This window comes from Theileria annulata, chromosome 1 (assembly GCF_000003225.4).
Source record: "Theileria annulata chromosome 1, complete sequence, *** SEQUENCING IN PROGRESS ***".
NCBI classification, from domain to species: Eukaryota; Apicomplexa; class Aconoidasida; order Piroplasmida; family Theileriidae; genus Theileria; species Theileria annulata.
The window spans coordinates 185,328-198,267 of record NC_011129.2 but is presented as its reverse complement, the minus strand read 5'-3'; the positions used below and the strand labels follow the sequence as shown (position 1 = coordinate 198,267).

Here is a 12,940-nt window from a genome sequence, read left to right as displayed (position 1 = left end):
TAAAATTCTATAAATTAATATAATGGAAATAAATTCTAAATACTGACTAAAAATGAAGTTTATATCTGTAATAATATTTGTGTCAATTAAATTAGCATTTAGCACCAGCTCGATTTTGTTTGGGCCGGGATATCCAAGTAAATTTGCCTGCGTCTCAGACTCGTACGCACTTGAGGCTGCACTCTATAAGTTACCTAAGGAGTATATCGACAAATTTGAGAAAATTTCACTTGATGTTTCTAGAGTTGTGGAGCCCCCAGAGGAAATTGGAATTGATAGAGAATTAGTAGAAAGCGCACTAACAATATTCGACGAAAGCAAGACTCTTAGAAATGGAATGGTTTACACGTCAATTGAGTTTAAACTTCAGGAACACCTCGCAAGGGACTACGTCTCAGCACAAATGGTTCTCGCTTCACTCAACAGTTTGAAGACTATCACGTACGTTAGGAACGTTCTCAATGCCTTCGCAAAGGCTAACATAACCAAATACACTGGCAAAGTGACCGACGAGGCAAAGTACGGACTCTGTTCATCGTTCGTCTATAGCGACGTTGCCCAACTTTTGGAAGAATACAAAGTCAAGGAGCTCCAGAAAGTAAAGATGGAAAACAAGAGAATTACGCATAACATCAGTCAACTTGGAAGAGTCAAGAGCACTGGGAACCTTTGGCTACTAACAGGAAAAGCCAATGTTAGCTATATCAACATGCTGTTCTTAATCATGTCATTCATTACCATTTCTGTAGTTTAAAGATAAATCTTTTCCAATACTTTTAATCGCTATATATTACACAGATTTTTACATAACAATGTTAACAGATTTATCAGTGATTAAATAAGGATAAATTAAGTAAATTGCTATCAGTATGATAATATAAAATGTTAAAATAAATAAAAAATTAATTAATTTTATATATAGTTTTTCCATAAACTAGTGTACAAAAATACTAAAAAATATTATAAATGGTAAATACGTCTCCTTTTAAGATTTCGTAAAATTTTGAGAATTGAGGTGGAAATTGCATTATCTTGGATCAAACATGTGAAATAACTGGTTAAAATGGGTTAAAAGAGGTTAAATCCGAGTTTATATACCAAAACGTGGTATTGATGACGAAGAAAATTTTTTCGAACAATTTCTCTGAAAGATCACGTGTGATCAAGTTAGATTAAATTTAAGATTTATAATAAAAAATATATAAAAGATGAATTCGGTTTTAATATTTTTTACACTAGTAGCGACTTTAGTTACCTGCAACAGGTACTACAATGATATGGTCAGGTTGGCTAATTTTAGCTACTACAACTCTTTTGAGGATACCATTGAGTACGTAAGACAGCTTGATCTGATTGCAGACAAGTATTTACAGCTGATTAAGAAAATGGACAATGATATATCTTTGGAACTTAGAGAATCTTCGAATTACGACTTAAAGTCGAGTAGTGATACAGTTAACAAGACTGGAGCTAATATCATTAATAAGATGCACGCTCGCCAGATGATCGTTGACTTGCTTATGTACCAAGTGCATTACGCCTACAGGATGTACCAAACCGCCTGTGCCAAGTATAAGGGAGAGACTGTGAACAGATTGTTTGAGGATCTGAACTTCAGTTTTCCTATGAACCGCATGGTCATATATGAGTGGGTCAGGCAGATGGAGCTCAATGTCAGGAAAATCATGGAATTAGAAGAATTAGAGAATCTCTCAGATGGATGGAAGGAGGTAAGGGAATCGATAAACACTAGCCCTGTCCAGAACTCTAACCAGGAGCCAACAGATACAGCAACTACACCTGAAACAGCTACAACATCAACAACTGGTACAACTACCCCAGCAACCACAACTGGTACAACAACTCCAACAGCTACACCTGAGCCAACTATTGCGGAACAAGTAAGTAAACCAGCTGGAACTTAATCAACAGAAAAATTACAGTGTATACAATCATATTAGCAATAATAACAATGGATAATTAAGGATAAATATGAAAATGTGATTAAATTATGTCAGAAATTGTTCTAAGATCGAGACAACGAGATAGCAGGATTCGTAAAACGAATTGACCTTCTGCCTCAACGCTCTGGGCGTAATCGCTTGAATTGAACTAATTTAATTAATTTTTAAGAAAACTTACACATTTAGAATATTTTTATTCTTTTTATATTTTACACAAGACTGATCAGTTTTCAGATCAGGTTCTGATTCCAACACATTCAGCGTTATTTCACAGAATTTATTATTAGGAAATGTTATCTCAATTTCACTAAAACATTATTTATCTACTCATCAATATATACTATTATTTACTAGTATTTAAATGAATGTAAAAAATCTTACTGTGCACATGCTACATCTGATTTATTCATAATATATAAAAATAAGATATTGAAATTAAAAAATTGTGTAAAATCTAAAAGTTAATCACCATGAGGTTTTTTTTAATTTTTTCATTTTTTTAATGGAATCTGGATCCCACGAGCCGGTAATATCCCTACAAATTCTCTAAACCAAACCAATTTTTACCTTTTAAAACTTTGAAAATAAATGTACAAAAGTGGTAATAATATAGTTAAGCACAAGATTCTACACATTAACACATTAATAGTTGTATAGTATATTACCCTGATAGATATAGGATTATGTAGAAGAATTCTAATGCAAAACAGGTAGTAATTGTAATAAAAAGAGTAAATCCGTAAATTAAAAGGTTATTTCCAGTATTCTAAGGGGTTATAATGTGCAATTGGAAATACTTGAATATATAATTTGATTCTCGGAAATAGTGAAAATGATCTGAAAAATTAATTATCGTTTACACAACATTACAATATTGAAAATTGTATAAATCCCGACGCCTAAGATTATATTAATTTACACTCAAAATTCATAAATCAATACTTTAACATATGTAATCCAGTGTAATATTTAGCTAAATAATAATCAGGTATAATAAAGCTTGTTTATGGATAGATACAATTCTAGAATCATCTAATCTTGAGGCTAGAAGAATTGATAGCAATAGTAGGCAATTCATTGGAATTACATCTTCTTCCCTCATGTATTCATGCTTCACTGATCTGGAGAGAAATTGATTAGAAAACTTACTCTAGATCATAATTTTGAGACAATACGTGAAATATCGATATTACTACACATTACTCAGTTTTGTTAATTGTATATAACTATTATGGGTAATAACCCTTATAAAGGGTTCTATATAGTGATTAGATATTTAATAGTTACTTAAGGCTAGAAAATAAACAGTATCATCACTGAATGATGAGATAAGTGTTTGTAAAACGCCTTGAAAGAGCTGAAAATTGCGTTAACTATGATAAATCAACCTCTAGTGTGAAGTACATGATGAAAATCATCCTCAATTGAGTTATATATTCTAAACACAATTGAAAAATTATATTTTACCTCTTTTGGGAGCCTTGTTAAGTAACATCAAAATTAGAACCCCCAATAACGAAACCAATATTAATACATAAATAACCCTGACATTTATTTAATCAATATTATAATAATATAATTATAATAGGTGTTAAATGATACGATAGCTTTATTTTATTGTTTTTGATTAGTAAATATAGCTTTGAGAGCATTATTATTGTACTTATGTGATCAGTCACAACAAGCATATTCCTGAGTAAGTCCTTCAACTTCAGCTTTTTAAAGCCTGTAATGGTAATGTGAATCCATATTAGATGAGTTTTATAAAAATTTAATAGTAAAAATGGTAAATTTGGAAATAAATAATAAAAATCGAATCCACTAATGGGTTATATAAAATAGCTAGAACTTAGTGAAAGTGACGGGACAATTGGAATGACACAATGTAACCTACCTTTAAACCTCAGATCGTATAAAAAAGAATCATCGACATAGTTAGGAGGGTAGTCTTGATCTTCATATAAGATCATACGCCACTTTTTACGTGACTTCTCCTCCATTATCTGTAGCGCAAGCTTACCCTTTCACCCATACGTCTTCGTTTTCTTCTCAAAGCTAATCTTATGGTCTTATTCTTACAATTATATGCAGAGATGGTTGGGATGTGTGAAATAGGGGTAAGGGGTGTCAAATTGAGTAAATTTTGGAAATTATAATAATTTTGACAAAAAATTAAATTTTCTGTAAGACTAGTAAATTTCGCTCTCAATAACATTTTCTAATCACAACGCCTCATTTTACACAATAATTTAAAAAGATTGTAAATTGTAGAAAAAAATTAAAAAAATGTGTTATTGTGTAAAATATCAAAAATGTGTATTTTTGTGATGTTTTAAATGTTCTGGCTCATAATTGATATTTGTGTGAATAACTTTGGAATCCAGAGTCTCCTTCTCCTGTAATTAAAATGAGAGAATCTTAGTTACTTCGTAGTTCCTAATCCTCGACCTTCTCTTTGGTATTATTTGCAAGAATCCGTCTGGAGTTCTCTCCATTCTCAAATACTCTTGACTGTCCGACATCTCCACATTCCTATCACACATCCTACTCGTCATATTATTATACATATTACTATATATAACTAGTTTAAATGATAGAAATAAGTCCATGGAGGGAATAACTGTAATAATCAATGACTCAGTACTTTGGAAGTGTTTGAGATTTTTTAAGAATTCCTCTTTTCCTTAAAAATTCAACTTTTTTAACAGCCTTAGCCCTGAAAAATAATATAAAAGCTTTACATGCCTTAAATAGAATTTCTTCATAATTTTCTTATTCTTCGGTGATAAAATGTTTTTCTTGCTAGTCAACTTTATCTTTCTTTTACCAACTTTTACAATACTGCATAGTATAATTGTAGGTTATATCTGTTTACCTTTTAAAGTTGTGTTTAAGTAGTGATTTCTGGTATAATGAGAGCTTTTTAGACAGTTTTGGAGTTAAGTTGCGATACTCGAATCCACTCAAATTACTAGATAAACTTATCATCTCTTTCATTAATCCAATATTCTTGTTATTAAACATTAGGTACATTTCTAAATCTCATTAGAATAACTATATAATGAACTATATAAATGAGTATGGTAATCATAAAGGATCCTAATGGATCATGTTCAACATACTGTTATTTGAGTTATTTGTAAAAGAAGAAGTGTGATGAATGAATTGTTGGATATTCTTGGGGAAGTCGAAGAGGATTATGTTGTTGATTGTGCAGTTAAATTTGAACCTTGAGGCGAAGTTTGTGGTAATGAGAATGTCAGCATCAGACTCGAAATTGCGCAAATTCTCAGTCCTTTCTTCATAGTTCATACCTCCAAACAGGTTACTAATTCTATACCCTCTGTCCAGTAAAGAATATTTTAAAAATCTAAACTCAAAATTACTGAAATTCCACTATTACATCATATATCTAATACTACTTAATAAATAATTAAAGCTAAATAATAGTATGTATGTGACTTGTTGCAATTGGTTGTATTGGTAAAGATGACAATTTTAGTTTTTTGTAAGTTATTATGGGTGATTTCGTTGATTAAGTCAATTAGGACTTCCAACTTATCATTTGAGTATGTGTAGACAAATATTTTCTTAAAGTGGTCCAAATTATGCGTTTCTGCCTTCTCTAACACAGTTGGAGAACCTATGGCGTTTACGTGATCGGTTAAATTAGACGATTTAACCCTCGAAACGTAAACCAAACTCAACTTATCAATCAAAAGTAAATTAAGTATTTCGTTTATTTTAGGCAAATACATCTCCTCAACCAATAAATCTGAATCCTCAAAAATAAGAAACTTGAGGTACTTCACGTCCAATCTAAAGTCCTCATACTCACCATTTATAATTCTCAATAACATCTCAGGTGTACTTATTATTACATCAAAATTACCCAAACCTATAAACATACCATTAGTATCATCACCTAAATATGTATTATATAGCTAACTTATAATAGATAATTTAAAGTAATCTAAGGAAAAGTAAAAAATGTATAGATATGTGAGGAAGAGGCGTTACCTCCAGAATCGGAAGAACTTTTATTTAACAATTTGTAACCGAAACCGCCAGTTATTAATCTTGATCGAATACCCATTTGATCACAAGTTTGGAAGATATTCTGGCCCAACTCACGAAAAGGAACCAATATTATAGCCAAAGGAACGGTAAAGGAGTCTGGATTTAGTCTTGGAGCTCCATTTATACGTCTGAATCCCCTGGGTTTACAAAGCTTCCCACCCCTCAACTTACTATATAATATCATTTTATGCCTGTGATTATCTCTATACACATGGTAATACTGAGATTTTGGGTTATTTATTAACTCATTTAAAGCTAGCAAATAGGAGCTTGTTTTTCCACTATTACTATTGCCAACTACATATAATACAGAATTTTTGTCGTTTAAATCGATATTATTTGAATTTTCACACGTTTTTCCAGGGTCACTAGGCAATGAATTCATAGAATAACCTTGGAATATAATGTGTTGGAAGATTTGCGATTGAAACTTGTCAAAATGATTAAATTTTAATTTGTTTATTAAAAAACGTGTTTTAGTACCTAAATCATTTTTTTTTACCAGATCACATAATTTATATCCGCTATTACAGGAATTTTTATTTTCATCCAAATCATCCTGTTTAATATTATTATTATGAATAAATCTTCTGTTAAAATAAATAAAATTTAAGGTTGACAAAGGGTTGATTCTGTTAATGTTAGAGCAACTGGTGTGCTTTAGGCGGAGAAGATTGTTGGCAAATTTAGCCAAAAGTACAAATGACATGTATTATAACATAATAGCCAAAAATAATAATATTTTGAAAAAATAATAGTCAAATTATAATAATTAGTAAGATGTGTAGTGTTAAAAAATAAGGTTAAATGGAAAACCTTCTAAAAATATAAAATTATCATTTACATATATAATTGTAACGGTTTTACATAAATGTAGATATAATTAATGGTTTGGAAATATTAAAAAATTTTTTAAATAATTAAAACATTAAATTAAAATTATAAAATAATTTATATTAAAATTATGAAGAAATAGTTTAAATAAGGATAAAATAATGGTTAAATGAGGATTAAATGGTGTTTTGGATTAATTGGTAAAAAGGTGTTATGTGGTATGTTTAATTGTATGGTACAGGCGGAAAGGTAATTTTTCATAAATGTATTTGTATATTAAGATGAGTTGACTCCTTACCTTTTCCTGATTTTTTAATTAAATCTCATTTGTACCTAATGAGTCTTGAATTTTTAGATTTTAGTTTAGCCATTTTATATCAAAACCTTCAAATATTTTAGTTATAATTTAAGCATACTTTAGAGATAATTTTAATGTAATTTAGGGATATTTTAACTGTAAATTTAGGTACAATTTAATAACGGCTATATCTTCTGTTCATCTTTGAATTTGTGAAGGTTATGCCTATTTGAGTGTAAATTTTTAAAAAAATATCATAGTTTTAAGTAATATAATACCATAATGGATGGTGTTTATATTTTGAGGACATTTACATCCTGGTACAGTATTACCCTTTCCACTGGAAATGAACAATATAGTCAGGATAGTTCCGAGGTATTTTCAGAGTTTAAGGAGTTTGTAAGCGGATACGGCACGAAACAACTCTGGATCGACCGTTCAACATGCCATATCACAGAGTCTTTGGTATCTTTAACAGATGAGGAACCGATTGAACAAACCTCGATAAACGCATTCCTGGGAGTTGTTGAGGTTTTAAATACATACCATTTGGCAGTAGTTGTACAGTCTGAACTAGTAACTGAGTTAGATTTGCCCAACCTGTCACTGGACAAAGCAGAGAGAGGAAGGATTTATACCATAAAACAGGCTAGATTCTTCCCAATTAACTCTAGCAGTTTTGTTTACACACCAATGAATTTAGTTAACGTGACCAACTTTGGCAACTTAAGCAACTTTACCAACCTTAAGAATTTTGGTAATGTGGGAAATCTGGGCAATATTGCTGTATCAGGCTGCGGTGAACAAGTTGAACTGACAACCGAAGTTTATAGAATCATAGAAAACCTAGAAAAAATACTCTCAACTGGTTATTTTTACTCATTTGATACTGATTTAACACGTTCATTGCAAAACCTATATTCACACAAATACTTTCCAATTAACAAATCAAACCCAGTACTTAATACTAAAAGCAGTGATGATAGCAATAAGGATAAAAGTAGTAATGAGATATTATATAATATCAGTGATGAAGAATATAATTGGTGTTATAACATGAGTAAGAATATCCCAAAGGGATGGACGACTGTATTAATACAGGGTTTTGTAGGATATATTACTAGTGAAGTGGATGGAGATTTTGTTGAGATTTTGTTAATTGGTAGACGTAACGTCAAGAGATCTGGTACAAGGTTTGTAGCCAGAGGTATTGATGAGCAAGGAAATACTGCTAATTCTGTTGAAACTGAAATGAGAGTTCGGATTAATTTTAAAGGTAATTCATTACTGTGTTTCTTTAAACTCCACAAATATTTACTTATATCATCTAATTTCCATACTTTAAATAGTTATTCAAACTTATATAGTTTTAATTATCTCTATTTATCTATTTACTATAAAATTTAATAATTATGTCATATAAAGTTAACTAATTAGGCTGTAAAATGTTGTAGATTGGTATTCGTATGTTCAATGTAGAGGATCAGTGCCCATATTTTGGGAACAGTTGAACTTTACCGCGCCTGTGAATTTGTATAATCATCACCTTAACATTGATGCATTTTCAAACCACATAAACCAGCTGAAAGAACGCTACGAACCACTGGAACTTGTACTATTCATTAACCTTTTGGACATTAAAGATAATGAAAGAATACTGACAAACTCCTTCCAGAACTTGGTACAACAATATAGCAGAAATAATCCTGTTAAGAGTGATAATGGTAGTGGTGATGTGGGTGGCATGGTAAAATTGGTGATGGAGAATTATAATTATAATGTTAACGCCAAGTGGTGTACAAATGACGTTCTAATTGATTACATCAGTGAAAATTTATTAACACATTTAAACACAATTTCATACTTCCATGAGACGTATGGCCATAAAAATGATGGTGATTCGGGTGATAGGAAAGTGGAATTACAAAAGGGAGTTGTAAGAACAAACTGTTTGGATTGTTTAGATCGAACTAATATTTTTCAATACGTTCTATCATGGGTCATTTTCAACAATATTCTACAAAATCATACCAAAAGAGGATTTGAAACTGGTAACAAAGTTAGTTCTGTTGACCAGAGTCAACAATTGATTACCCCTATCAATAATAGTGGTATGGATGAGGATTCTGAGTTGGAGAATAATGATTTGTTGAATAAGTTTACACAATTATGGTGTGATCATGGAGATTATATAAGTATTCATTATTCAGGGACACAGTCAACTCTATCAGAAAGAGTTAAACAGAATAATACTAGCATTAATTCACTCCTTCATTATGGAAAAACTATGGTACAAAGAGTATATAGTTCAGTATTTCAAGACTCGCAAAGGCAGCAAATTTATGATATTCTGACTTCATATAATTATAACGGAGTTGGACGAGAACCACTAAAACGAAGTTTGCTTTATAGTAAATATTACATACAAGATCCTTTCAGCCAAGCTGATAACCCCCAGAATGATTCTGGACTTAGTGATCCTCCCCAGGGTCTGAATCAGGGTGAAGGTGATGAAGAGGATAATTTAGAGGATGAAGATGAAGAAGATGAAGAAAACATTGATGTTGATCTAGAAGTTAGTAGCATATTCGATCGCTTAAATGATAAAATTAGTAAAATCACCGGTAAATCTAAACCTAAACCAGAGTTACTAGATTTCCAACCAGATTCAACTGATGTTAAAGATGGAGAATACAATGAGGAAATGATGAGATTGAACAGTGATGACTTGAAGGTATGGTTTGGTAGTTGGAATATCGGAGCACATGTGGTTGAGGTTGATGATAATTTGATTAATTGGATTGAGTTGGACACTTTGCAATGTGATTTATATGTCTTCAGTTTTCAAGAATTCGTAGAACTAAACTTCATAAATATCGCTACTGGTACGTTGCTGTGATTAATCATCCCATCCTGGGGTAGTTTCCCTACATTTGTATACTCCTTACAACGGCACTTAGATATTCCCTCTTGTGTACTTATTTTCAACATTTGCTATTTATACTATAGTAAATAGTATAAAATCACTTAGTATAATTATGTATAGGTAAAAGAGATGAGAATAAGGAGAATGAGTTTGAGAGGTTGATAGAGAATGTGTTTGAGATCGCAACTGACGAGAAGTACTACAAAGTATCTTCAATCGCAATGACGGGACTTTACCTAGTCATCTATGCTAAACTCTCCCTCAAACCTCATATCAAAGAGTTACTAAACACTAATGTTAAAACAGGACTTAATCTCAATATCGGTACTAATAAACTATCTAAACATTTATCATACTACTGTATTCAGTTTTAGTGGTTTATATGATTTTTTATAGGAAACAAAGGCTGCGTTGGTATAAGATTTAAAATTTATGATCATCATATGTCATTTTTGAACCTACATCTTAATTTTGGTACGTTGCTGTTCTTAATCATCTCATCCTGGGGTAATAGTGCTTCAGTTGTATACTCCTTACAACGGCACTTACATATTCGTTGATGTATACTTATTTTTATCATTTACATTTTGTACTCTAGTAAATAGTTAAGTTTATATTGTCTATAGGTAAGAATTTGAATATTAGTCGTATTGACTTGATTGATTACGTACTGAAGAACTCGTTTAAGGACCATAACATAAGTGTTTTGGAGGATGACTTGTTTGTTCTGGGTGGAGACTTTAACTTTCGAATTCAGTTGGACAAAGACGTTGTTATTAACCACTTGAAAAGGCTTGAGTTTGCCAAACTTTTCCAATACGATGAGTTCAACATGTCCAAGATGATTGGAATCCCAGTACTCCAATACCTTAATGAACCCAAGATACAGTTTTTGCCAACATATAAGTATAAGGATGGAACTAAATTTTATACCACTAAAAGATCACCTGCTTGGTACTGTCTCATTCTGTGTGATTCCCTATCCCCTCTGGGGACTTGGTTTATACTATAGTTATTAGTTTTTAGTTGAGTTTGTAATGGTGTTGTAGGTGTGACAGGATAATATATGGAGGCAAGTTGAACCAGAAGCAAAAGGTACATGTGCTAAACTATAAGAGGAATGATAACCTAATCATGTCAGACCATAGGCCGATATCCTCAATCATTCTCATTAATCGATCTCAATAATTTATTTCATTATTTGACCTATACTTTAATATCAAAATACCTAATATAGCTAAATTAATTGTAATTAGTTGATAGAGTCCATTATTGTTCTAGCGAATATAGCGATTAATTAATTAGTGTAGTAGTACCAGTAGCTCCAGTACTAGTAGTCTTAAACTCTATCTTCATAATACTACTATCACTACTACTAAAGATGGTCTCATAGCTATTGCTACAATCAAAGTCACCAAACAAGGTGGTAGTACTCCATATAGTGGTGACATAAACAGTATCACCGCTAATCTCGGCAAAACCGGTACCCAACTCCAGACCAATAGCCCTCTCAACGGTGGAGACATACTGAACCTCAATGGTGAGGCTGCTGTTGCTGGTAGTGCCCCGATTACAATTAAAGGTACCATAATAGTTACTAAGTCTGGAACTCTTGGAGGCAGCCTAACTCTCAATGGTCGTCTAGCTGGAAAACTAACCCTCGAAAATGGCAGTGGTAATATCAAGGTAACCATAGGAACTGGTAATACTCTCAACGCCACCAATCCAACTAATCTTGAACTTGCTGGTATAAACGTAACTGGTGGTAGTAATCTTAAAGGTACTGCAACCATAACAATTACTACTACCAAACCTACAGATGATCTCACAAACATAACCGGTCCGGTTAACATAACGATCAGTAAACTAACCAAAGCTGATGGTGGTCAACTCCGGGTCAGTACCACTCTCAACCAAGGTGACACTCTAATCCTTGTTGGTACTGCCACTGCAGGTACTAAGAGGCTCAATGTATCTGGTACCATCAAAATCACTGGTACTGGCCAACTATCAAGTCCTCTAACATTCGGTGGTGATATCACCGGCTCCCTAAACCAATTCACAAATGCTACTGATGGTGTCAAAGTCACTGGTAGTGGTACTCTAACCCTCAATGGTGCTAAACTTCCTGTTCTCAAAAATACTAACTTTAGTCTCACTAGTGATAATAAACGTGCTCTTACATCTAGACTTGTTACCAAATCCACTATCTCTGTAGGAACCAAAACCAATCCTGGTAAGGTCACTATCAGTGGACTTACAATAGTACCTGTATGTACCACTATCACTGGTACTAGTAGTAGTAATGGTTTAAAGGCCGATCTAACTGATGTGACCTTCACCCAAACTGCTACTGGTCTCACAAAATATACTGGACAGAATATCGACCTCAGCACAGGTCTTAGCAATGCCACTGTTGAGATCACCAAGGACAAAGTCAAGAATCTCTCTGGTGGTACTCCACTCCAGACCGGTACCAATCTCGATCCCGATGATACTCTAAACCTCAAAATCACTCCACAAAGTGGTACCGGTACCAAACTTGAAGGTAAAATCCATGTTAAAAGTGATGGTAAGAGTCTCGGAAATAATCTAAATCTTGCTGGTGGCATAGAAACATCTATCAACGGGCTCAATGGCAGTGGCGGAACTCTCACCGGCAGTGTCACTATCACCAATATGAAGTATGATCCCAATGAGTTCCATGTCAATCATCAATCTGATAGTTGTGTTTTAGTTCCTTTAAATTATATCTGATGTCCAACTTAGTAATGTTTCTGAAGGGCTCGAATATGAGAGTACTGACGACTTTGATTTTACTGTTGATCATAACAGAAA

The 12,940-nt window shown here is 32.5% G+C and overlaps 4 protein-coding genes across 4 annotated transcripts, besides 3 other annotated features; 3 read left to right on the top strand and 1 right to left on the bottom strand.

Moving 5' to 3' along the window:
• The first annotated feature begins 52 nt into the window (after window positions 1–52).
• Window positions 53–103: a sequence feature (Signal peptide predicted for TA16565 by SignalP 2.0 HMM (Signal peptide probability 0.884, signal anchor probability 0.000) with cleavage site probability 0.376 between residues 17 and 18).
• On the top strand, window positions 53–754 carry TA16565 (uncharacterized protein; the record flags this gene model as incomplete). Its single annotated transcript, XM_948536.1, has 1 exon — window positions 53–754. The coding sequence occupies one exon, from the start codon at window positions 53–55 to the stop codon at window positions 752–754; it is 702 nt and encodes a 233-aa protein (XP_953629.1).
• Window positions 692–697: a sequence feature (GPI-Anchor Signal predicted for TA16565 by DGPI v2.04 with cleavage site probability 0.152 near 202).
• A 454-nt stretch (window positions 755–1,208) lies between the features above and the next one.
• Window positions 1,209–1,259: a sequence feature (Signal peptide predicted for TA16580 by SignalP 2.0 HMM (Signal peptide probability 0.991, signal anchor probability 0.000) with cleavage site probability 0.579 between residues 17 and 18).
• TA16580 (uncharacterized protein) lies at window positions 1,209–1,925 on the top strand (the record flags this gene model as incomplete). The annotated part of the gene is made up of 1 exon (XM_948535.1): window positions 1,209–1,925. One exon carries the CDS (start codon window positions 1,209–1,211, stop codon window positions 1,923–1,925), a length of 717 nt encoding a protein of 238 aa, XP_953628.1.
• A 2,441-nt stretch (window positions 1,926–4,366) lies between these two features.
• On the bottom strand, window positions 4,367–6,753 carry TA16585 (DEAD-box family helicase, putative; the record flags this gene model as incomplete). Its single annotated transcript, XM_948534.1, has 6 exons — window positions 4,367–4,508; window positions 4,609–4,680; window positions 4,840–4,999; window positions 5,087–5,334; window positions 5,427–5,889; window positions 5,985–6,753. 6 exons carry the CDS (start codon window positions 6,751–6,753, stop codon window positions 4,367–4,369), a joined length of 1,854 nt encoding a protein of 617 aa, XP_953627.1.
• Window positions 6,754–7,458: 705 nt separating this feature from the next.
• Window positions 7,459–12,859, top strand: TA16590 (inositol phosphatase, putative; the record flags this gene model as incomplete). Its single annotated transcript, XM_948533.1, has 7 exons — window positions 7,459–8,452; window positions 8,631–10,061; window positions 10,223–10,426; window positions 10,499–10,576; window positions 10,729–11,056; window positions 11,152–11,238; window positions 11,407–12,859. 7 exons carry the CDS (start codon window positions 7,459–7,461, stop codon window positions 12,857–12,859), a joined length of 4,575 nt encoding a protein of 1,524 aa, XP_953626.1.
• Between the last annotated feature and the right edge of the window lie 81 nt (window positions 12,860–12,940).